At 45.3% G+C, this 25,778-nt stretch overlaps 2 protein-coding genes and 1 long non-coding RNA gene across 5 annotated transcripts in view; 2 read left to right on the top strand and 1 right to left on the bottom strand.

Moving 5' to 3' along the window:
• Positions 1-339: 339 nt before the first annotated feature.
• On the top strand, positions 340-5,855 carry svbp (small vasohibin binding protein). 3 transcript variants are annotated; one of them, XR_011935429.1, is made up of 4 exons: positions 340-451; positions 1,151-1,270; positions 3,431-5,161; positions 5,280-5,855. XR_011935429.1 is itself a non-coding variant. In XM_072478431.1 (3 exons), exons 2-3 carry the CDS (start codon positions 1,157-1,159, stop codon positions 3,527-3,529), a joined length of 213 nt encoding a protein of 70 aa, XP_072334532.1. In that variant the 5' UTR covers positions 340-451; positions 1,154-1,156; the 3' UTR covers positions 3,530-5,855. The 3 variants fall into 3 exon arrangements, 2 of the variants coding, with proteins under 2 accessions (XP_072334532.1, XP_072334531.1); XM_072478431.1 differs by having other exon boundaries at positions 1,154-1,270; positions 3,431-5,855; XM_072478430.1 differs by having other exon boundaries at positions 3,431-5,855.
• A 433-nt stretch (positions 5,856-6,288) lies between these two features.
• Positions 6,289-20,047, top strand: LOC140392791 (uncharacterized). The gene is made up of 2 exons (XR_011935428.1): positions 6,289-6,548; positions 19,707-20,047. It is a non-coding gene; the product is annotated as an uncharacterized lncRNA (long non-coding RNA).
• trim62.1 (tripartite motif containing 62, tandem duplicate 1) overlaps positions 18,130-25,778 on the bottom strand; it is a 98,044-nt gene continuing 90,395 nt past the window's right edge. The window contains exon 5 of the mRNA XM_072478428.1: positions 18,130-24,179. Within this exon, the coding sequence (XP_072334529.1) occupies positions 23,629-24,179 (551 nt within the window). The 3' untranslated portion in view covers positions 18,130-23,628. The remainder of the gene's footprint in view (positions 24,180-25,778) is intronic.

Here is a 25,778-nt window from a genome sequence, read left to right as displayed (position 1 = left end):
GTCCCTTGTCCTGTGCAGTTTGATATCATTTCTATCCTGTGGTCCCTTGTCCTGTGCGGTTTGATATCATTTCTAACCTGTGGTCCCTTGTCCTGTGCATTTTGACATGATTTTTACCCTCCCTTGTCCTATATTCCTGCACAGTCTACTATTTGTTTTCAGATTTTCCACGCTGCTGAGTATTTTCCTTGACACGAAGCTGCTTCTCAAACTCCCCATCGCTGCTCTGAGGACTGCACCTTCCGCTAGCTGCAGTTGCTGAGCTGCCATCACTCACCCATTATCCTGACTGCCTGATGCTGAGGCTCCGTCCCCATGGAAACCAGCACCACCCGGAGCCCTTTGAGGGACGGACCCGGCCGCTGGGTCCGTGCTGGAATTGGTTCCGGCCGCTGCCGGCTGGAAGGGGTGGCGACGCAACAGGGTTCCGCGGGGTTAAGCTGGGCCTCTGGTGAGTAAGAGCGACCACCTTCGAGTGAGTGAGGGTTTAGACGTTTTGGTCTAAGTACCGGGAGCCCCTTGGCCGCCCTAGTTCGGTTGGCGATTGTGGCTTTTTCCACTGCAGCTCCTGTCAATGTTAAACATTCCCCCAACACACACACTGAATGTCTGGGTGAAAGAGTTTGAGCATCAGTTCTGGCTGGCTGATCTCAGGGAGAGGGGCAAAGGGGCCCAGCTTCCATAATCCCTCGCCAGTTTGAGCTGTTTCTCAGCCAGAGAGTTGTGGCCTCAGAATTAACCTCAGTGGCTGCAGTGTCACCTCAGAGGAAAGGCCAGGGACTCTTTCCCCCCCCCCCCCCCCCCCCTTAGCACTGCCAGTGTGTGGCCTTTGAAGCAGGCTTGGCTGCAGTGTTAACAGCAAATTAAATACCCATACACGCATCAAAAGTGGCCCTTTCACCTGTGTTCGCCATCCATTAATTGTACCCTGTAAGGAGCCACTGCTGCCAAGAGAGGAGAAGAGTTTGGCATTCTGTAAATTGATTTGCAGTCCCATGTGGATCTCACGCCCAAGTTTTACTGTTATGTTGGGATCTAAATATAGGCAAACAATGTAAGTCTAGCAATAACTCGGCTTGAGGTAGAGTGTGATTTTGCCAGTCCATGTGCATTTAGATCTTTCTTGTCTTTCTCTTCAATTTGTTTTTAGCAGGAGATGGAACCATCCTGCCGTAAGGAGAAGCCAAAGCCAAAGGAGCCACCCTACCGAGGGGACAAAGCCAAACAGAAATCTGCTTTACAAGAACTCAAACAGAGGCAGCGAGCTGAGGTATGTGGTATTAGGCTGATTTGCTAATTATTTTTTTACTTTTTTATAAATTTAGAGTACCCAATTCATTTTTTCCAATTAAGGAGCAATTATTGTGGCCAATCCACCTACCCTGCACATCTTTGGGTTGTGGGGGCGAAACCCACACAAACACGGGGAGAATGTGCAAACTGCACATGGACAGTGACCCAGAGCCGGGATCGAACCTGGGACCTCGGCGGTGTGAGGCAGCAATGCTAACCATTGCGCCACCGTGCTGGCCTTTGATTTGCTAATTAAACACCCTGTGATGTTACAAAGCCAGAGCACAAACGAGGAATTGATGCGATTCAAAACTACACGAGTAGAGATCAGTCAGTTTATTTTCTGTCACCTTAGAGTACAAGATTGAATTAGTCTTTGGCAATTGTTACCCTATCACCAAAACACAGTCTTGTTATGTAGCAGAATGATGCCATTTGGCCGATCATGTCTGGGCTGGCTCTTATAGTGTGAAGTGTTGTGAAGGGTCAATGCCGAGGCTGGGGTTGGTTCAGTTAAAAATGGTATACAGAGCGTACTTAACGAAGGCAAGGATGATCTGGCCGTCTGAGGGAGTGGAGGATTTTGCGAGCGATGTGGGAGGGGCCCAGCCAATCATGTACATACGTTCTGGCCCTGCCCAAAGTTGGGGAAATATTGGGGGTCATTTTTCAGCACCACGTCCGAGGTTCTGCATATGGAGTTGGAGCCGGGTCCCCTGGGGGCCATATTCGGGGTGTCAGACCAGCATGAGCTGCAGACGGGAGCGGGATATGATGTTTCAGCCTCCGCCTCGTTGATTGCTCACCGGCGGGTTCTGTTGGGATGGAGGTCAGTTTCTCCCCCAGTGCCTCGATGTGGCTGAGGAACCTGATTGAGTTCCTGTATTTGTAGAAGGTGAAATTTGTGCTGAGAGGGGTGCATGAAGGGTTCCACCAGAGGTGGGGCTTATTTGTTTTACAATTTGGAGATCTAGTTGCTATCAAGGAGTGAGGGTGGTGGGGTTGTGTATTGTTGCAAAAATGACATTTTTCCAAAATTGTCTGCACCAGCTCTCCGGACAAGCATCATGTCTTACCTGTACTGCTGGTAGATACAGCGTACCCAATTTATACTAAAGTAGAATACTGTGCTCCTTAAAATCTAAAATAAAACAGAAAATTCTAGAATTACCCAGCAGATAAGGCAGAAGCAGTGGAAAGAAAATCAGAGTTAATGTTCATGGTTGATGGTTTTTTCATCAGAATTCTTCTGACTAAAGGTCACCAACTTGAAACATTAACTCGGTTTCCCTTTCCATAAATGTTGCCAGATCTGCTGAGTACTTCCAGCACTTCCTGTTTTTGTATCCCTGATTTATACTTTTTTACTGGGAATCATTCTCTCACAGTCACAGGAGATCTCCTCTTCCCAGGTAGTGAATGTTGTTTGGTCTACCGATATGGGCAGGAGCATTGCTTTCTCAGAATACTAAAAAAGATTGGCTGCCAAGTTGTAAAAATTCCGGGTGGTTCATAAAACACCTTTTAAACTTGGATTGACACCATCGAGAATTAATGTGCAACGTAAAGCCAAATGGAGTGAGCCACCCTCTCCAAGGGGGAGTGCCTCAGATCCATGGCACCCCTGAGTCACATCATCAATTTAGAGTTGCTTTGGAAACTGCTTCACAACATAAAATGTTGTTGTCAATGCAAAATGATGATATATAAGATAATATATTTATAACCTTTTTGGAAAATGGTATGTACTTTAAGATATCCTTTTTTAGCTATTGCCAATGTAACTATTAGAGCCCTAAAGGTTGAAATTAATTGTGAGATCTTTGTCTGAGATGAAAGCCTCATCTATGGGCTGGTTGTAAGGATTTTAATGTGAAATGACTTTAAAAATACTCCACTTAGTTCTCCCTAGTGTCTGAGAACCCCCTCGGCTTAAATAAATCGACATAGTACTCGAGTCGTCACGCACCGAGTGGTCAGCCTTGCGTTACAGAGGTCAGAGAATTGGCATGATGATATCATTATCTCAAAGAGTCACTTGGAATGCAGGATTTCTGAATTTACTCTGAACTGCCTATTGTTACATTGCTTTCATTGGTAGTGTTAAACTTTGTGCTGTTTCCTCCTCCCCCAACAGATCTACGCTTTGAACAAAGTGATGACAGAGCTGGAGCAACAACAGTTTGAGACTTTCTGCAAACAAATGCAGTCGCAGAATGAATGTGGACAGCACTGACGACCTGACACGCCACAGCCCAGATCAGGCAGCTTTTTTATTTAAAAAATACAATGCTTACGAAGAGCAGTACATTTTTTAAAAAAGATCCTGTTCTTTGTTCTTGTTCTTTATAAGTCGTCCTCAAACGTTAGGCAAAAAAAATAAATAAATAATTTGTCTCCGATCACAACCTATTATCAAGAGAATAGGACCAGACCTTCCCAGTGGAGACCAGACATATGACCCGAGGTTTAATTTGGGACTGTGGGGAAGCCCCGATGTGCTGCTCTGTGTGAATTGCACGGGAAGTTTTAACTTTTGATGGGCAATTCCTCTGCTCCCAGGGAGCCCCATGTGAAAGTTTCCAACTCTAAGCTAGAGTCAAATTCTTTGGGCAGTCCTGCAGTACTTACCTAAATATTGACCCCTGAAACATTTGACAGAAAACACCTAGTCTAGCGCCCTGGTTAACCGCAGAACTCGTCTCTCTATCCCTCACACTTGGAGCACCCATCCCACCCTGACCACCCATCGCCTACTTGACCCACCTGCCACCCTAGCCACTTATCTCACTCACCCTACCGATTCACTAACATTCACACTGGCAGATAGTACAGTAGCTGCTATAAATTTCTTCATGGGACTGTACGCTCCGTATTTCTGAAGATACTGGGCTCGGATGATCCAGCCAGAAATGCGGAGCACCGTCAGGGTATTGAAATGTTTGAGTGGAGTGGCAACCTGTCGATAATTGCTACTTTGGAAGATCAAGGCCACGGAGTTATTTTGTTTCCCTTGAGTTAAAACATTTCAGTGAAGCAGTGTAGCAGCCAGTGAGGTTGTTGCCCCTGATTATTGCTTAGTAACTCCTGCTGCTGCCCCTGTATGCATGTGCCAACGTTGGGCGAAGACCAGATGGGTTTCAGCTGCAATGCACGCTGAAATACCCTGCCATTGCTTACTGCTCAAGCTAAATAAAGAACGGTCAGTGAGTGAGGGACTGTTGTCCTCTCCCAAATCTAGATGTTAAACAGAGCTTCGTACTGACCCAGCTGCTCTCGATCTGTGAATGATGCCAATCATTTCCTATTTTTATCAAGTGAGCCGAGAAGAATAATCCTGTGTTCTTTTTGCCATAAATGTGTTTAAGGCAAGAAAAGGCCATTTGAAGCATCAAGGCTGTTGCACCCAATATCCATTTATTATATCATGGACTCTACTCTAAACCACCAGCACCATTTCTTGCTGACCGCCATCCAACGAGTAACGCTAAATTCCTTCTCCCTCCCCGAAAAAAAAAATCAAGCAGTGCTAACCTCCTTGACAGGTATTGGTCCAGTGCTCTCCCTTTTAATTGGTTCTTGAATCTACTCCATTCCCCAAGAGTGTTCCAAATGTACACTATTTTGTTGGGGGATAATGCTTTCTCTGATCTTGTTCGAGTCTTGTGATGTTTGTAGTTGTGTCCTCCAATATCAGTTTGCAGCAAGCAAATCCTTCTTTCAAGCCACTTTTAACCTGTTTTGCTTTATGTTTGGCCAGAAGAATTGCGAAATTTCACTTTGCATCCAATGCTAGAACACTCCAGAGCCAAGCAGAGTGATACTCCATTCGCCCCAGCTTTACAGTGCCAATAGGGTTGCACCTTGGGTCAGTAAGTTTAAAAAAAATCCTTGGAACAATCTTCCTAATTTCCTAAACATCACTATTGGTTGCTTTCCTTGTCTCAGCATAGCTGTTTTGAGCTCAAAACGTCTGTACCTTCCAGATCTCCGGGGATGATGTTGTACCACTCACTCTAGCTTAATCTCCAATTGAAAAGGCCAAAAAGTGTCCTCCTTCCATCCTTTGCTCCAGTACCCTATTTGGAGCAACAGCTATGGACTCAGGTGGGCCACCCTGCACTATTGAGGGTCTGGAATAGGCACCGTTTTGCTGGATGGATCAGGAGAAACGTAAGCTGCAAAGATTGGAGTCTTCCTTCGTGAGTACTGTTCAGAATTGGAGTGGAAAATGGAAGAGGAATAAAAAAGCAAGATTACTTTCTTGAAAAGGTCTTTGTTCCTCAAATGACAAGACTTTCCCGTTGCATCTCTTTTTTAAAAAGTGTATTTATATACTTGTATTTATATCCCTTGATTATTTATTGTCATTATATACTGTCATTTGTACATTGTGATGTTTTGTTTCCATGGAGAAAGTACTGATGACAAACTGAGGGAGACAAAATGGCTACCTTGTAAATGACCATAGTGATGGAACTTTAGCTGAAAATGAAAGTCTTGGGTATGATATTTAGTTACTGCCCTATGTCAGTGAGGTAAATAAAATGGTGTCAAAATATTATGGGCCAGAGCTTCCTCTTGATTCTGCTTTCTTTGACCGTGTGAAACGTTAGTGAAAACTATGTAAGTTCAGTTTCTGTGAATTTCTTTTTGTGCTAGTTCAAATGACGCCAGACTAGGAGCTGATCCTGCCCACAAAACTGGCCACATGCATAGCAGGATCCAGTCAACACGCTTGGGAATTTCCACTGTTCACACTGTTGGAGCATTTAAGGAGGCTAGAAATATTAAACTGGTTCACTTGGGTGGAAGGACACTTGTTTAAATGTGTTTTGAAAGCAATTTTGTTTAATTTTCTAAGAAATGATGGACCCAAATGTAACTAACAAATATTACAAATATTTTTTTAACCATTTTTGGAATTTTCTGGGCAACAGGGAAAGGGCGTGGGGGGGGGGGGGGGGGGGGAAATCTGGCAGTCCGTGAGTTGCCCTTGCAGAGTGCACAGGCATGATGGCCTGAATAGCCTCTTTCTGTGCTGTACAGCTTTATGATTTTGAAATTTTAAACCCGAAAACTAATTCGTGGTGGATTCATATCGTGATTAAAGCTGCTTTTTTTCCCCATGATGTAGGCATTTGTTGCCCATCCCTAAATGCCCTTTAACCGTGAGGCTGACTGGCCGATTGCAAAGGGCAGTAAAAAATCAACCACATTACCGTGGGCCTGGAGTCCCATGTAGACCAAATCAGGTAAGGACGGCAGATTTTCTTAAAGGGATATTAGTGAGCCAGATGGGTTTTTTAAGAAATGTTTTTATCGTATCCTTAAAGTTAAAAAGCAATGTGCCGAAGGCAAGCCCTTACTCCATCTCATTCCTTGCTCCAAAAACCAATTAAAATTCAAATTGAATCCAATTCATGGTCTCCACAAGGAAGACATACAAGAGCCAAGTTCACAACAAAAGGCATTGCACCACATCTTGGGCTTGATCTGACACTTGATCTTAGCCAAACTAAAACAATCAGTGATAGTTTCATGGTCATCATTACTGAGGTTAACTTTCAATTCTAGATTTCAATTAATCACATTTATTCCAGGCCAGGGCAGCACGGTGGCACAGTGGTTAGTGCTGCTGCCTCACGGCGCTGGGTCACTGTCTGTGTGGAGTTTGCACATTCTCCCCGTGTTTGCGTGGTTTTCTCCCCCACAACCCAAAGATGTGCAGGGTAGGTGGATTGGCTATGCTAAATTGCCCCTTAATTGGAAAAAATGAATTGAGTACACTTAAGTTTATAGAGGAAAAAAAAAAAAAAAAAATCACATTTATTCCACCAGATCTGGGGGGATTTGAACTCCTATTCCAAGAGCATCAGCCTGTATTCGCTGGATTACATATTCCCAGTGACATTGCAACTATGACACCATCTCCATTTCAGCTGGTATTAATCAAGGTACTCTTAAATTGTAATCAACAAATATTTTTAAAGCAGCATTTTTAAAAAATTATGTTTTAAAACACTGTCTGATGGCACTAGCTCAGGGCATATTTTACATTCAATTATAGGCAAGTAGAAACTCAAATAAAAACACTTTTCAAAACTTTGGCCACAATGTATAAGGATCACCAACTGCGTTTAAAGTGGAAATGTTATCCCTTCATATTTAAACCAGCCATGTTTCTTGCTCCAGTGGAAATCGCACACGTCCTAATTCCGTCATTCCATAGCCACGTCCTTGATGGAAATGAATCTTTTGCATCCTTTGTTTATTTTAATAGGAACAGAACCCTCCCCATTCATCCCATCCCCAACCCCGAGCAAACATACCTTTGGCAAGGTGGGCAATGAAGTCAGCCCTGCGTCGGCTCTTGAGCTGCAATTATTACAGGGTGCAGCATGCATTAAGCTACAGCGGAGCTGTCCTGGCGGGGAGATGCACCAACATGGTGATTGAGATCTGATTGGCCATGGTGTTGCCACGGAGAAGCAATGGGAGGGGGGGTTGCGGGGGCCTTCGGCTCCCCGAGCTCCTAGGTAGTTCAAAAAAGAGAAGGCTTGAACATGTTTTGTTTGTTTGCAGAGAAGGGGCCATAGTGTGAATGTATGTCGCTTCGAACATGCATAAATTAGCCGCGTTACGAGCTTGACTGATAACAGATCAACCAATTTAAGATAGCTGTTAGAGCCCATGCCCTCACATACTTTCTCTCTCTCCCTCCCCCCCCCCCCCCCCCCCCAAACAAGTCCCCACCTTTCCTTGCCCTTTAATTATTCCTGCATTAAAAGTACTGTGTTGACTGAAGTGCTTTGAGACATCCTCAGGATATGAGAGGCACGGTATACATGTAAGTCTTTTAAGTCTTTTCATTTGATGTCAGCACTAGTGGTGGTGGGGGAGAAAGAGAATGTTTTGCCCTCACCCTCGCTTCAAAGCAAAAACAAAGGCACATGGCTCTTTCAATCCTCCGCTTTAACGGAGATGGTGATGATAGTATGAATTTAATCCTTTGTCCAATGATAGAAAAATAATTGTCTGTGTTACTTCTACACACCAATTATAATGTCTCCACATTTCCGCCCTCCACAAGCTTTAGCTCATATAAAATTCAGCTGCCCTTCTCCAAACTCGCAACAAGTACCACCCATTCATCAGTCCTGCCCTGACCAGCCTGCATTAACACCGGGTCCATCAATTTCCTCCATTCTAATATTTCCCATCCATTCAATAACTCTCCAAAATAACATGATTTGAATTCCTTAAATAGAAGGAAATTGGAGGCACAGACCTCATCACTTTGCACTTTGTCTTATAACTGGTTGTCAAAGGGGGAGGCAGTGGTGTAATCATATTGTCACTGGACGAGTGACCTAGGGATTCAAATCCCACCATGGAAGATTGTGAAATTTTAATTTTAACAAAATCTGGAATTACAAGTCTACTGATGACCATGAAACCACTGTCAATTGTTGTTAAAAACCCATCTAGTTCACTAATGTCCTTTAGGAATGGAAATCTGCCATCCTTGCCTTGCCTGCACTTGATTCCAGACCCACAGCAATGTACCATAAATGCCCTCCGAGATGGCCAGCAAGCTCTGTTCAGGGGCAATTCAGGATGGGCAATGTCCACATCCCACTAGTGAATAAATAAATAAACATAGGAAAGCTCCCGCTATTTTGTCCAAACGCGTCGTCTCATTATTCTCCTTTTTTAAAAAAAAAAAGCATCCCTAATGTGGAAATCTGGTAGTTTACTACTTCTCACACCAACCATCCTGCAGCTTCAATAGGTGATATGGTCAACGAATATTAGATTATGGGATTGTTTCTCCACTGTTGATGCATGCCCACTTGGATCTGGATTGCGACCGGCCAAGCTCATTTTGGGTATGAACGTTACAACCAAGAGACAGTCAAGTCACCCTGACAGGCTGACCTGAAATTAATGCGAGCTTCTCGAGGTAAGAGCCATTGCACGACAATTCACAGACCTCCCCTCCCCCTAACTAAGTTTCAGAACAAATACAGCGGGGGCACATCAGATACTTAACAATATTAAAGTTCTCCCTCTCACCATCTTACTGAAAGTCCTTCGGAGTACGCCAATCTTTGAGAGGATAGTCAAAGCACAATCATTAATATTGAATTGGGATTTGGTTGGGATTCTAACCTAAATTTTAAAAAAAAAATTTTGAGTATTTGGGAACTAATTAAACATAATAACTTAATTATAATTTAGAGGATATCTAAGCCAGAGATCGGAGAGTATTATAGTTAGCTATCGCATTTCTATTAGAAATCTAGTGCTAGGAAACAGATAGTTGACAGTAACTTTGCAATTTTTAAAAAAAAGTATTAAAAAAAAAAAAAAAATTTAAATTAATTGACGCAATGTCAGTTAGAGGGGTGCTGTGCTCTGACTGTGAGATGTGGCAGGTCCGGGAGGCTTCCAGCGTCCCGGATGGCTTCATCTGCAGAAAGTGTACCCAACTGCAGCTCCTCACAGACCGCATGGTTCGGTTGGAGCAGCAATTGGATGCACTTAGGAGCATGCAGGTGGCGGAAAGCGTCATAGATCGCAGTTATGTAAATGTGGTCACACCCAAGGTGCAGGCAGAGAAATGGGTGACCACCAGAAAGGGCAGGCAGTCAGTGCAGGAATCCCCTGTGGTTGTCCCCCTCTCGAACAGATATACCCCTTTGGATACTGTCGGGGGGGATAGCCTATCAGGGGAAAACAGCAGCAGCCAGAGCAGTGGCACCACGGCTGGCTCTGATGTTCAGAAGGGAGGGTCAAAACGCAGAAGAGTAATAGTAATAGGGGACTCTATAGTCAGGGGCACAGATAGGCGCTTCTGTGGACGTGAAAGAGACTCCAGGATGGTATGTTGCCTCCCTGGTGCCAGGGTCCAGGATGTCTCCGAACGGGTAGAGGGAATCCTGAAGGGGGAGGGCAAACAGGCAGAGGTCGTTGTACATATTGGTACTAACGACATAGGCAGGAAGGGGCATGAGGTCCTGCAGCAGGAGTTCAGGGAGCTAGGCAGAAAGTTAAAAGACAGGACCTCGAGGGTTGTAATCTCGGGATTACTCCCTGTGCCACGTGCCAGTGAGGCTAGAAATAGGAAGATAGAGCAGACAAACACGTGGCTAAACAGCTGGTGTAGGAGGGAGGGTTTCCGTTATCTGGACCACTGGGAGCTCTTCCGGGGCAGGTGTGACCTGTATAAGATGGACGGGTTGCATCTAAACCGGAGAGGCATAAATATCCTGGCCGCGAGGTTTGCTAGTGTCACACGGGAGGGTTTAAACTAGTATGGCAGGGGGGTGGGCACGGGAGCAATAGGTCAGAAGGTGAGAGCATTGAGGGAGAACTAGGGAATAGGGACAGTGTGGCTCTGAGGCAGAGCAGACGGGGAGAAGTTGCTGAACACAGCGGGTCTGGTGGCCTGAAGTGCATATGTTTTAATGCAAGGAGCATTACGGGTAAGGCAGATGAACTTAGAGCTTGGATTACTACTTGGAACTATGATGTTGTTGCCATTACAGAGACCTGGTTGAGGGAAGGGCAGGATTGGCAGCTAAACGTTCCAGGATTTAGATGTTTCAGGCGGGATAGAGGGGGATGTAAAAGGGGAGGCGGAGTTGCGCTACTTGTTCGGGAGAATATCACAGCTATACTGCGAGAGGACACCTCAGAGGGCAGTGAGGCTATATGGGTAGAGATCAGGAATAAGAAGGGTGCAGTCACAATGTTGGGGGTATACTACAGGCCTCCCAACAGCCAGCGGGAGATAGAGGAGCAGATAGGTAGACAGATTTTGGAAAAGAGTAAAAACAACAGGGTTGTGGTGATGGGAGACTTCAACTTCCCCAATATTGACTGGGACTCACTTAGTGCCAGGGGCTTAGACGGGGCGGAGTTTGTAAGGAACATCCAGGAGGGCTTCTTAAAACAATATGTAAACAGTCCAACTAGGGAAGGGGCGGTACTGGACCTGGTATTGGGGAATGAGCCCGGCCAGGTGGTAGATGTTTCAGTAGGGGAGCATTTTGGTAACAGTGACCACAATTCAGTAAGTTTTAAAGTACTGGTGGACAAGGATAAGAGTGGTCCGAGGATGAATGTGCTAAATTGGGGGAAGGCTAATTATAACAATATTAGGCGAGAACTGAAGAACATAGATTGGGGGCGGATGTTTGAGGGCAAATCAACATCTGACATGTGGGAGGCTTTCAAGTGTCAGTTGAAAGGAATACAGGACAGGCATGTTCCTGTGAGGAAGAAAGATAAATACGGCAATTTTCGGGAACCTTGGATGACGAGTGATATTGTAGGCCTCGTCAAAAAGAAAAAGGAGGCATTTGTCAGGGCTAAAAGGCTGGGAACAGACGAAGCCTGTGTGGCATATAAGGAAAGTAGGAAGGAACTTAAGAAAGGAGTCAGGAGGGCTAGAAGGGGTCATGAAAAGTCATTGGCAAATAGGGTTAAGGAAAATCCCAAGGCTTTTTACACGTACATAAAAAGCAAGAGGGTAGCCAGTGAAAGGGTTGGCCCACTGAAGGATAGGCAAGGGAATCTATGTGCGGAGCCAGAGGAAATGGGCGAGGTACTAAATGAATACTTTGCATCAGTATTCACCAAAGAGAAGGAATTGGTAGATGTTGAGTCTGGAGAAGGGGGTGTAGATAACCTGGGTCACATTGTGATCCAAAAAGACGAGGTGTTGGGTGTCTTAAAAAATATTAAGGTAGATAAGTCCCCAGGGCCTGATGGGATCTACCCCAGAATACTGAAGGAGGCTGGAGAGGAAATTGCTGAGGCCTTGACAGAAATCTTTGGATCCTCGCTGTCTTCAGGGGATGTCCCGGAGGACTGGAGAATAGCCAATGTTGTTCCTCTGTTTAAGAAGGGTAGCAAGGATAATCCCGGGAACTACAGGCCGGTGAGCCTTACTTCAGTGGTAGGGAAATTACTGGAGAGAATTCTTCGAGACAGGATCTACTCCCATTTGGAAGCAAATGGACGTATTAGTGAGAGGCAGCACGGTTTTGTGAAGGGGAGATCGTGTCTCACTAACTTGATAGAGTTTTTCGAGGAGGTCACTAAGATGATTGATGCAGGTAGGGCAGTAGATGTCTATATGGACTTCAGTAAGGCCTTTGACAAGGTCCCTCATGGTAGACTAGTACAAAAGGTGAAGTCACACGGGATCAGGGGTGAACTGGCAAGGTGGATACAGAACTGGCTAGGCCATAGAAGGCAGAGGGTAGCAATGGAGGGATGCTTTTCTAATTGGAGGGCTGTGACCAGTGGTGTTCCACAGGGATCAGTGTTGGGACCTTTGCTGTTTGTAGTATATATAAATGATTTGGAGGAAAATGTAACTGGTCTGATTAGTAAGTTTGCAGACGACACAAAGGTTGGTGGAATTGCGGATAGCGATGAGGACTGTCTGAGGATACAGCAGGATTTAGATTGTCTGGAGACTTGGGCGGAGAGATGGCAGATGGAGTTTAATCCGGACAAATGTGAGGTAATGCATTTTGGAAGGGCTAATGCAGGTAGGGAATATACAGTGAATGGTAGAACCCTCAAGAGTATTGAAAGTCAAAGAGATCTAGGAGTACAGGTCCACAGGTCATTGAAAGGGGCAACACAGGTGGAGAAGGTAGTCAAGAAGGCATAGGGGATGCTTGCCTTCATTGGCCGGGGCATTGAGTATAAGAATTGGCAAGTCATGTTGCAGCTGTATAGAACCTTAGTTAGGCCACACTTGGAGTATAGTGTTCAATTCTGGTCGCCACACTACCAGAAGGATGTGGAGGCTTTAGAGAGGGTGCAGAAGAGATTTACCAGAATGTTGCCTGGTATGGAGGGCATAAGCTATGAGGGAGCGATTGAATAAACTCGGTTTGTTCTCACTGGAACGAAGGAGGTTGAGGGGCGACCTGATAGAGGTATACAAAATTATGAGGGGCATAGACAGAGTGGATAGTCAGAGGCTTTTCCCCAGGGTAGAGGGGTCAATTACTAGGGGGCATAGGTTTAAGGTGAGAGGGGCAAGGTTTAGAGTAGATGTACGAGGCAAGTTTTTTACGCAGAGGGGTAGTGGGTGCCTGGAACTCGCTACCGGAGAGGAGGTGTGGAAGCAGGGACGATCGGGACATTTAAGGGGCATCTTGACAAATATATGAATAGGATGGGAATAGAAGGATACGGACCCAGGAAGTGTAGAAGAATTGTAGTTTAGTCGGGCAGTATGGTCGGCACGGGCTTGGAGGGCCGAAGGGCCTGTTCCGTGTGCTGTACATTTCTTTGTTCTTTGTTGAAGTATTGACTTCAGCTGAGAGACAGTGGACCTGGATGAATGGTATTGGTGAAGCAATTTGTGTACATTTACACTGCAATCCACTTTACAGCAGTTTCATTTAAAGCAGGCACCAATACCTTTTGTGTTCTTTTAACTGTGTACCCGTTTCTTTTTTCCTTCTCCTCAGTGTGCTGGGACATACAGTCTCAGCTGTGGCCTACCCTCTTGCCCCAATGGCTACTCTTCCACTTGTGTGCTTTGTCGGCTGAATGTCAATAGCTCATGCGACACTGGAGGACATCATTCCGAAGGGCTGATTCTGGCCTCATGAGTCATGCCCACATTTTCCAGTGGAGGTCACCAGATAGCAACACGAAGCATGAACCATAACAAGAACTAGGAGCCATCTGGCCCCCTCGAGCCTGCTCCACCATTCAATGAGATCATGGCTGATCTTTTGTGGACTCAGCTCCACTTTCCGGCCCGAACACCATAACCCTTAATCCCTTTATTCTTCAAAAAACTATCTATCTTTATCTTTAAAACATTTCATGAAGGAGCCTCTACTGGCTTCACTGGGCAAGGAATTCCATAGATTCACAACCCTTTGGGTGTAGAAGTTCCTCCTAAACTCAGTCCTAAATCTACTTCCCCTTATTTTGAGGCTATGCCCCCTAGTTCTGCTTTCACCCGCCAGTGGAAACAACCTGCCCGCATCTATCCTATCTATTCCCTTCATAATCTTATATGTCTCTGAGATCCCCCCTCATCCTTCTAAATTCCAACGAGTACAGTCCCAGTCTACTCAACCTCTCCTCGTAATCCAACCCCTTCAGCTCTGGGATTAGCCTAGTAAATCTCCTCTGCACACCCTCCAGTGCCAGTACGTCCTTTCTCAAGTAAGGAGACCCAAAAATGAACACAATACTCCAGGTGTGGCCTCACTAACACCTTATACAATTTGCAGCAGAACCTCGCTCGTCTTAAACTCCATCCCTCAAGCAATGAAGGACAAAATTCCATTTGCCTTCTTAATCAACCTGTTGCACCTGAAAAACCAACTTTTTGCGACTCATGCACTAGCACACCCAGGTCTCTCTGCACAGCAGCACGTTTTAATATTTTATCATTTAAATAATAATCCCTTTTGCTGTTATTCCTACCAAAATGGATATCATAGAACCACTAGAATTCCTACAGTGGAGAAGGAGGCCATTCAGCCCATTGAGTCTGCACCGATCTTCTGAAAAGAGCACCCTACCTATACCCACACCCCCACCCTACCATCCCCCCCGTAAAACCCATAACCTCACCAAACCTGCACATTCTTGGACAATAAGGGGCAATTCCATCATGGCCAAACTCCTTATCCTGCACATCTTTGGTTTGTGGGAGGAAACCGGGGCACCCGGAGTACATCCACGCAGACACGGGGAGAAAGTGCAAACTCCACGACAGACTGTCACCCAAGGCCGGAATTGAGCCTGGGTCCCGAGTGCTGTGATGCAGCAGTGCTAACCATTGTACCACCACTTCCATTTATTTATTTATATTTTTTACACATCCACCACTTCCAAGTAAGGTTGCGAACCGTCCAGGATTGTCCTGGAGTTTAAAGATCAATCTCCAGATCACTGTCCGTGTGGAATTTGCACATTCTTCCCATGACTGCGTGGGTCCTCACCCCCGCAACCCAAAGATATGCAGGATAGGTGGATTGGCCATGCTAAATTGCCCCTTTGGAAAAATTAATTGAGATATTCTAAATTTATTTTAAAAGATCAATCTCCAAGACACTTGCGTGCAGCCATGGAGAAATATTACAGGGAGATTTAAAAAAGCTAATTTTTTTTCTTTGAACATTTTCTCTGTATCAAATAAAAAAAATTTGAAAATGGAAAAAAAAATACTAGCTGTCAAGCATCATCCAATTGAGGTGATGTGTCCTTTTTGCTTTCCAATTAGAGAGAAGGAAAGGCCATGTGTCGCAAGGATGGATGTGTCAGTTAATAAGTGGCTATAGCAGGGCAGCTCGGTGGCGCAGTGGGTTAGCCCAGCTACCTCACGGCGCCGAGGTCCCAGGTTCGATCCCGGCTCTGGGTCAGTGTGTGGAGTTTGCACATTCTCCACGTGTTTACATGGGTTTCGCCCCCACAACCCAAAGATGTGCAGGCTATAGGTGGATTGGCCATGCTAAATTGCCCCTTAATTGGAAAAAAAATGAATTGGGTACTCTATAATTTATTTTTATTTTATTTTTTTTAAATAAAGTGGCTACAGCATGGCGGGGGGGGGGCGGGGGGAATCAAGTGATAATCTCCAGGAATACATTTAATTAATAATAATCTTTATTAATGTCACAAGTAGGCTTACTTTGACACTGCAATGAAGTTACTGTGAAAAATCCCCTAGTCGCCACACTGCAGTGCCTGTTTTGGGTACACGGAGGGAGAATTCAGATTGTCCAATTCTCCTCCAACAGCACGTCTTTCAGGACTTGTGGGAAGAAACCGGAGCAGACCCGGAGGAAATCCACGCAGACACCGGACGCGAACGTGCAGACTCCACATAGTGACCCAAGCCACAAATCTAACCTGGGACCCTTTAATCGCAAGTTGGCAACCCTTGCCCTCAGGCTCTGGGCCTGTTATTACTCCCCATCTCTAAACCAGCTGACTTGGCACAGATTGGGTTTGGTACCTGCTCCTAGCCTTGTTGCTTTCTATATAACCTATCCTGCCTTGCTCCACCCACTCTCTGCTCCACTTTCTGCAGTCACATATCTACTCCTCAATACCCTCCACTCATCTGATCCTGGACTCTCCTATGCCTCTCCACTCCTCTGATCCCGGCCTCTCCCATGCCCCACAATTAAGTCTCCAGCTGCTTCAGTCCTACCCTCTGGAATTCCCCCCCCCACCCCACCCACCCCTCCATGAACCCTTCCAATATCCAATTATTTGACAAGGCCTTCTCAACCTCTCCCATCCCAGCTCACGCGTCAATTTTCCTCTGAAGTGCTTTGGGACATTTCTTGACGTGAAAGGCACTATATAAATAAATGCAAGTTAACTCATTGGAGAAGCTGAATGCTCTAACCTTAAGATTGCCACACAGCTTTCAAACCATTAACATTAAAGTGCTGGTTTTCAGCTCACTGTGCATTCACCTGTTACTAATTGGTGTTAGTGAAATAATTTGCGGCAAGCAAATATACACATGTACAATTCACCTCAGGGCAATGTGTTTGTTTTGAAAGGTAAGAACGGATGTCTGAAACTTTCTATAATTAATTTGAACTCCAGCCTATTCAATTATTTTCTGTATGCGTTAGCATTTCGTTCCCACCTCAAGCTGAATGCACTAAATTACTGTATCACAAGTGTCAGCAAGCTCCCTGGAATTGCACCAGTGGGAACACATTCTTCACCAGGTTATTAAGTATTCAAACTGTGAGGTGCATTGCTGTTGAAGGAAAATGGTAGCCCACCCCTGTAATCGGCCATGCCAAGTACAAACATACCAACAAGAGTGTGTTGACAGACACCAACAACTATAACATGGCTGAATTTCCTAACGTTTCCAATTCAGGGCACCCTATAAAACACACTTACGGTCTCGACGAGGCCATGGTCACCATTATCTTTAGAACTTCTCCCAGTTGAATGATAAATTGGACGCTAGGCTGGTATTGGGAAGTAAAGTCGCCATAGTCCCTGATGACCAAAGGCTGCTTTCCCCTTTGAGGAAGGTGTGTGATGTGTGTGTGTGTGTGTGGGGGGGGGGGGGGGGCGGGGGGAGGAGGAAAGAGTGGACTGGTGATGGTTTAACCTAAGGATCACCACACCTCAGGTGAGGGGCAAGGTTGAGAAGGTGGCGCTTTTATGAATAACCTCAGCCAGTACGGGAATTGAAACTGTTGCTGGCCTCGCTCTGCATCACGGACCAGCTGTCTAGCGAACCAAGCTAACCCCCCCCACCCCGGGATGCCTTTGTTCAATTACCATTGGAAATCATGGAGGTAGAGTTTCCTCAGGGCATTGATGAGGACAGTTTGCAGCCGCACTTTGGAAATATCGGTGCTAAAAATGAGCCACTGGCACCGGGAAGATCCAAGTTCTGACCCCAGTTCAGTGTATCCTATGGGAGTAGCATTTTGTCCTGGCTCCCCTGGGCAGCTGCTTCATTACGGAGTGACTCCTGGTGGATAGTGTGATCCGCCTTGTGAACCAAGGTCATCTGTGATGCTTCACATTGTTAAATATACAGGCACCCATGAATTTGAACAATTTGACCCCCACTGTGCAAAAAGGACAGCTGGCATCCATGAAACTGTGCTTCCTCAACAGTCAGCACCTTTTACATAGGTGAGAGTGAGAAAATCGAAGAGGGAAAACAGCAAGTTTGATACTTAATCTTTTCTCATCCTATGTCGACATTATAAACCTAAAGGGCTCAATCAAAATGAACAGTCATTGACCTCCCTTAATAAAATAACGTAGACCAGATATGCAAGCAGCAGTCCAGAATTTTATTAAAGACATACTCAAGGAGGATACAAACGATGCACTTGACAATCTGGAGGTCTGAAACCAAACCCTTAGGAAACTCATCATGCATCTACCGCCTAATAATCCCACCAGAACCAAATCAAAAAACCTTCAAAAGTTCAATGGATGGCCTTAATATTTCATGGGCTTAATGATTATCCGAATGAGAAGGTTGAAAAGCAAAGACCCTTGACAGGATCTCTCAGAGAGAGGCTAATTGTGTAGGTTGTATTGATGTTAGGTTCTAACTTCAGCAACGTGGACCATACAACTTTGTGTCAGTTTCACACTGTTCAGGTTTCACATGGGCTGCAGCAGGATGCAAAAGATCTAAAGTTTTTTTTTGAAAAGTCTTTTGGACGGACTGGGAGCCTCCTGAATTGTGTCCATTTGTTTGCATTCCAGCAGAGAGCTTGCACTCCCATCCTCACAAGCATTGAAATTTCCACCGGCTTTAGAATGCCACACTCTTGACCCTGGGCTGCCTGCCCCACGTCATCCAATTACAGGTGACCAACAAGTACCGTCACATCCAGCACCACAACATCCATTAATTCAAGAGGAACCTTCACAAATCAGTAGAAGTCTAAATCATAGGATAGAATCAGAAACGGGTTCCAGCACTGAAGGAACAATTCACCTGAACAATTCCCCCCACCTTCTCCCCATAGCCCTGCACCGTTTTTCTTTCCAGACAATAATCCAATTCCCTCTTGAATGCCTCGACTGAACCTGCCCCCCACCTCAGTGCATTCCAGATCATAGTCACTTGTTGCACGAAAAGAAATAATTTCCTCATGCCACCATTGTTTAATGAATTTAATAAAATGCAGTATTAATTTAGGAAACGTGCATTCAAATTGGATGGTTAAGGCAGCTCCTAAAAGCATCTCTAATCACCCATTTTACAGTATTACTTGTGGAGGTCAACAAGAATTGATTTGCTGTGTCCTCCATGTTTGACTGCATAGGTCTTGGGCATCAGCAAACTCCCCCACAACCCAAAGATGTGCAGGGTAAGTGGCCACACTAAATTGGCCCTTAATTGGAAAAAATGAATTGGGTACTCTAAATTTATGTTTTTTAAAAACACTGCATCCTTTGGGTGAGGGTGCATGTGTGAATTTTGGGTGGGGAGAGGACCTGACCCAGTTGATGCCCCCTGCAGTCAAACAATCTCCCAAATTCATTGTTTTCCCGTCCCACCGGAAGTGGACTCATTTGGGCGACACGGTAGTACAGTGGCTAGCACTGTTGCTTCACAGCGCCAGGGTCCCAAATTCGATTCCCGGCTTGGGTCACTGTCTGTGCGGAGTCTGCACATTCTCCCTGTGTCTGCGTGGGTTTCCTCCGGGTACTCCTGTTTCCTCCCACAAATCCCGAAAGATGTGCTGTTAGGTGAATTGGACATTCTGAATTCTTCCTCCGTGTACTCGAACAGGCACCGGAATGTGGCGACTCGGGGCTTTTCACAGTAAGTTCATTGCAGTGTCAATGTAAGCCTACTTGTGACAATGAAGATTTTTTATTTTTTTATTTTAAAGGATGGGACAATTTAAGGATTGGACTGTTGGACGCCCCCCGAATTTCCCTGCCCTGCCCACGACCGGAAAACCCACCCTTAATCTGGGTATGCAGCATATTAACCCACACAGGTGAAGTACTGGAACAAACAATAAAGGAGGTGATCACCACCAGGGCATGGGAAATCAAACCAGAGAATTATTGATTGGCATCGCATACCAAGGTGGCCAATTTTCAAAATCGATTAACAAGACAATGGACTTGGGGGCTAAAATCTTCTTCCCCGCTGTTACCAGACTCCTAAACAATCCTCTTATGGACTGACCTCATTAAAACTACACCCCTGTATGCTTCACCCGATGCCGGGGTTATCTAGTTATAGTGTGTACCTTGTGTTGCCCCATTATGTATTTTCTTTTATTTCCTTTTCTTTTCATGTACTTATGATCTGCTTGCAGAAAAATATTTTTCACTGTACCTCGGTACACGTGACAACAAACAAAATCCAATCCAATCCAAATCCCAATCCACTACGAGGAAAGGCTCCCATAAGTCACCGCGATTCACAAGCAGCTAAAAGGTCAAGAGTGGAGCATTCTAAAGTCAGCTCCAGAATTGGGAAGCGCCAGTCAGCAGAAAATTTCACTTTGCATCAGCGAAACAGCCTCGCGAGGAAACAAATGAAAAACAAACTTTTGATTAACAGTCCCGAATTGTCTTCAGAGTGTAACGCTTATAAGGGAGTGAACACATCATTAGCTACATCTCCAGCTGCTTCGCTCCCACTGAATTGCCGGCTGTCTTTATGAGGCACAGCTGATTGAAGACAGTCTTTACATCGACGCAGGGAACATGAGGTGCTGGCCTGCACCAAACAGAGGACTTGCCTCACACTGGAACTGCAGGATGCCAGACCTAATTGTTTTTGGAGCGGAGGTGGGCAGAGGAAGAGTAATTATCAAACACATCGCAACAAGGCTTAATAAAAGAGCATCTAAATCCATCATAGCTCCAGAAAAATCAATTTACCATCACATAGCAGCTACCGTTTTAAGTTCTGGCTTCCTTTGAGCCAGCGCATAGAAGTCAAAGCAATAAAATGAACAGTTATACTTTCTAAAAATAAATACTCAAGTGAAAAAGGGAAGGTAAACAATGGGTCTAAAAACTCTCCCTCACTCCAGGTTATCGGAACGAGTCAAATTGCTACTAATTTTGGAACATTTTGGCAGTGGGCTTTCTCCGGCGGTTCTGTTTGCCAAATAGATGGCTGAGTCTCACTGACCAGAAAGGGCTCGAGCCTAATCCCTCTGCTGAATGGGACCTTTACTCTTGACGCACTTCAGTGCCCACGGTTACAGAGACAACGACCTCTGCTACACAGGCCCTCACAGTCAAATAGTCTAATTCTCATTGCCAGAGTTCACAGGTGAAATATGTCACCCATTTGGGCCTGTGGGACTGTTCCCGACTGGGAGTCAGCTCCTATAGGATGGAAAGACTTAACCAGAAGAGGGTGGGGAGACGGTGCAAGTGGAGTTAATTGGGAGTCAGTTTAGCTCAGTTGGCTGGGCTGCTGCTTTGTGATGCAGAGCAAGGCCAGCAGCGCGAGTTCAATTCCCGTACCAGCTGAAGTTCTTCATGAAGGCTCTGCCTTCTTAACCGTGCCCCTTGCCTGAGGTGTGATCGTCGGGTTAAAACTCCACCAGTCAGCTCTCCCCCTCAAAGAGAAAAGCGGGACTACGGGAACTTTATTTTTACTTACTTTTGAATATACAGAGCGGAGAACGTCTCCCGAAGGAGAAAATGAAATTTTTGATTTTCCCATTGGCAAATTCCATGCAGGAATATGGCTTATCCAACAAAAAAAAAAAAAAAAAGCACTTGTAAGGGACTGAAAGGAGTCCACTGTATTGCAGATATTTCACTTAGAAAGCTAACTACCCAAACTTGATCTGTCCTATTCCTTCAAATGTGTGCCCCCCCCCACCCACATCCATCCCACCCTGCCCCTCCTCCCGCCCCAGCCAAAACAACTACAACCTGCAACACATGTTTATTGGAGTTTAGAAGAGTGAGTGGGTATCTCATAGAAACTTATAAAATTCTAACAGGATTAGACAGGGTAGTTTCATAAAGAATGTTCCCAATGGTGGGGGAGTCCAGAACCAGGGGTCATAGTTTGAGGACAGGGGGTAAACCTTTCAGGATGGAGATGACAAGAAATTTCTTCACCTCGAGAGTGGTGCATCAGTCGAATTCACTACCACAGAAAGTAGTTGAGGCCAAAACGTTGGGGGATTTCAAGAAGGAATTAGATATAGCTCTTGGGGCTAAAGGGATATAATGGGTGGAGTGGGAAGGCAGGATCAGGGTATTGAATTTGATGATCAGCTATGACCATAATGAATGGCGGAGCAGGCTCGAAGGGCCTACCCCGGCTACTATTTTCCATGTACTTTTTGATGTACATCCCACCACTTCTTTTTTCCATATAAATGCTCAGGATCAGTGCTTAAGGGGAGAGAGAGAGAGAACAAAGCAATTTGTTTTTAAAAAATGACAGGATCAAACACTCACAGGCCTGCAGGGATTTTGTATGCTGAAGGCACCTTGACCCTGCCCCAACCTTTAACGTTTCTGATCGCATCCAGTTAAAAGTGGGTTGAGACCGCCCAGCATGACTAGCCGATAGACATTACTTTCATCCCATCGAAGTCCAGGTACAATTTGAACCCCAGTCGCAGGGTGTGCATAACCCTGTATGTGTCAGGTTTCTGCTGCAGCTCCACAGTTAGTGTAAAAATCCAGAATCAGGGCCCAATCGGACTCCAAAGCTGAGCAGGTCCTCCAGGAAAGCAACATTAAAACCACAGTCCAAACGATTCCTGACACATAAGAAGAGTTGGCATTCACTGCCCAATCCCGAACCAAAATAAAACATTAATAAATAATTTGTGTTTCGTTAAGGACATAGGCTGACTGAAGAGAAGTATTATTGTCTGAAGGCCGTTTCACGTTATGTGCCGAACATCAGTGGACACTTTCCATCACTGCTTCATCCATTAACCAAAACTCATGTTTTTGTTTTTTTAAATCACCAAGAAACATGGAACGAAAAGAGCCCCCAATCATCGATTAATGTGCATGCAGCCAAAATACCGAAGCTTGCTGGTTATTGTGAAAGAGACTTTAAGACATCTCAGGTAGCCGGTTGTTATTTTTGCAGTTTTCAGCTTAAAATCCCCAAACCGGCTTGGGAGTCCATTTAATGTAAGGGGTCCCCATTCAGGTCAATTTGTGTCCGCTGCAGTTTCAATCTCTCGTTCAGCCACCCTCGTGGATGAGAATTGTACAGGGCTGACCTGGGAATAAGCACAAAGGCACATAGACATGGCATGCAAAACAGAATTCTGGGCGCAAGCCATCTGCTATGCTTTCTGCATGAAACGCCAACGTTTAGTCTCATGCTGGTGACTGGGCTGTTACAGCGAGATGCATCAGGTTTGATGCATCACTGTGCCAAACAGGAATGGGGCCGGAAAGAGAGAGAGAGAAAATATATAACTACTAAAATATAAATCCAATGAGGTGGCAAAATGCAGCAAAAAAGAAATGGGCACTTATGCCCATCCCACAAAGTTCCTGATCACCACCTTGTCATTGTGGGTAAGCAGAGAGAGCCAATGCATGGTATTCCCAAAGAAAGTGGTAAGAAAAGTCAAGAGGGTACCACAGGTCCATTATGATGCATAATGGAGGACCGCTCGTGAATGGCACAGCCAAAGACACTGACAGCGGTTTACCCACCTGTGCCCTCTCTATGGTTAATGCCATGGCCCATGGAGACCAGAGGGCAGGAGAAATAATTGATGGTCTTATTAAGGGGAGTGGGAGCAAGTAACAGAATCAAAAAGGGAACTCTGAATTTAGCCCATGTTTTCAGATTCGGACGGTGTTGATTCGCAAGGGCTGAACATTTTTCCCATTGGCATGGCTCTGCCCCGGGCTAAAGTATGGGAAAAACTTTCCGGTGAACTTCTCCCGGAAGGTGTAAAGCCAGGACATGTCGTCAGCATTGTAGAAGGTCAGGAGGCTTTTATTGTAGTCAAAATAGACGCCGACCTTCTCCAACTTGGACTTGACATTCAGTCGGGTCCAGGGTTCCGTGCAGGCACTATACTGGTTCCCATCATGCATCACAATGCAATAGAAACCCCTCGACGGTTGGATCTGGATGCTTCCTTTCCGGTTAACGGACTCCAGCGCCACGCCAATCATCCACTGCGTCTTTTCGGACACCATCACCTCCCAGTAGTGGACGCCACCGTCGAAACTATCCGACCCCAGGACGGACACCTCCACATCAAAGCGCTTGGGAGAGTCTTGCAACGGCTGTGGGTGGAGGTTACCGTAAGCCACAATGGTGCAGTCATCCGAGAGAATGAGGCGTTGGTGAGCTGTTATTGGATCCAACGTCAGCGCTGCTGGGACTGAGAAAAGAGAAATAAAATCATCATCATTCTTTCAAAATGCCGAGCACCAACTACAAAATCATTGGATGTTAAATGACCTGTATTATACATATTTCTTGTAAATAATATGTCACCATTTTCTTCTGCCCTCCAGTCAAAGAAAAAGGAACTTGCATTTATATACTGCCTTTCACAACAGCCCCAGATATTTTTCAGCCAATTAAATACTTTTTTTAAGGTTAGTTATTGTTGGACTGTCAATTTTATCACAGCAAACTCCCACAAAAGTGATGTGAGAATGATCAGATAAGCTTAACTGATTGGTGGAGAATAGATTTTAGCGAGGAGACCCCCCCTAGCTTTTCAAAATAATGCTGTGGGATCTTTTATATCCCCCAGACCGACGATAGGGCACCCCTCAGTTGATTCTTCTGGGCGGCACGGCAGTTAGCACTACTGCCTCACAGCACCAGAGATCCGGGTTCAATTCCAGCCTTGGGGGACTGTGTAGAGTTTACACTTTCTCCCCATGTCTGCGTGGGGTGGTTTGCTCCGACTGTCCAAAGATGTGCAGGTTAGGTGGATTGGCAGTGATAAAATCTTGAGAAACACTAGGTCAGCCTGGATTTTGAAGTCAGCGAGTGGTGACCGCTCGGTATTACGCGTACCCACAGATGTTCTGTGGGCCTTTGCACTGCCACCCACAGTAATCAAGCAGTGAAAATAGCACAGCGCCCTTCACTGTGGACCCGAGTCCTGTGTGAATATGGCAAGCAATAACGTGTCTCCTCAACCAATCAGATCAAAGGAGGCTTTCTGTTTAGCTTACTAAAGCCACAGTTTCTTCACTACTCGTCTTGTGTTAATTGATGGCAATTCACCTCAATTAGTAGATTTAGTTTATTTTGTAAACCAAAAGAAGCACAGCGCTCACGAGAAGGAGCTGGAAGTAGTTATTCTTGTGGTAATCTCGCTCTCACAACTGGATTGCCACCACAAGGTGGAGCTTCGTTACGATTTTCTTTACATTTATTATTATCCAACAGGGCCACATGAAACTCTTGAGCCTCGTTTCCAAGGTCCTGGAAGCCGAGGTTACTCAAGTCTTATTTGGACTCAGAGCTCCCATTCACTGTTTGTACTTTGTGGTCCTGGCAGTTTTGAAAATGGGTGTGTTTAGTAATGATCGGTTGGCATCAGCACACTTAACGTGAACTTAAAACTTCACATGGGACCCCCCTCCCCCAAGACCTCTCATGGTATAAAACTACACACAAAGACTTCACTTCACATCGAGAAGCAGGTTTAGCTCCTTACCCATCCTATTTAATACCAGTGTATGTATTTTCTATATTTGTTCACAGGATGTGGGTGTTGCTGGCTGGGCCAGCATTTATTGCCCTTGAACGGAGTGGCTTGCTCGGCCATTTCAGAGGGCAGTTGAAAGTCAACCATATTGATGTGGGCCTGGAGTCACATGTAGGCCAGACCAGGCAAGGACAGCAGATTTCCTTCCCAAAAGGACATTAGTGAACCAGGTAGGTTTTTACAGCAATTGACAATGGTTTCCGGGTCATCATTAGACTTTTATGGAATTCAAATGTCACCATCTGCAGT

The sequence above is a fragment of the Scyliorhinus torazame genome, chromosome 16 (assembly GCF_047496885.1).
Source record: "Scyliorhinus torazame isolate Kashiwa2021f chromosome 16, sScyTor2.1, whole genome shotgun sequence".
In the NCBI taxonomy this organism is placed as follows: Eukaryota; Metazoa; Chordata; class Chondrichthyes; order Carcharhiniformes; family Scyliorhinidae; genus Scyliorhinus; species Scyliorhinus torazame.
Note: the sequence above shows the minus strand (reverse complement) of the source record. Positions and strands in the feature narration are given on the sequence as shown.

What these genes read in the sequence shown, in the direction of transcription:
- svbp (XM_072478431.1), top strand. Translation starts at nt 1,157, where the DNA reads ATGGAACCATCCTGCCGTAAGGAGAAGCCAAAGCCAAAGGAGCCACCC. An exon ending in AACAGAGGCAGCGAGCTGAG is followed by an intron (nt 1,271 to 3,430) that starts GTATGTGGTATT and finishes CTCCCCCAACAG; the next exon opens with ATCTACGCTTTGAACAAAGT.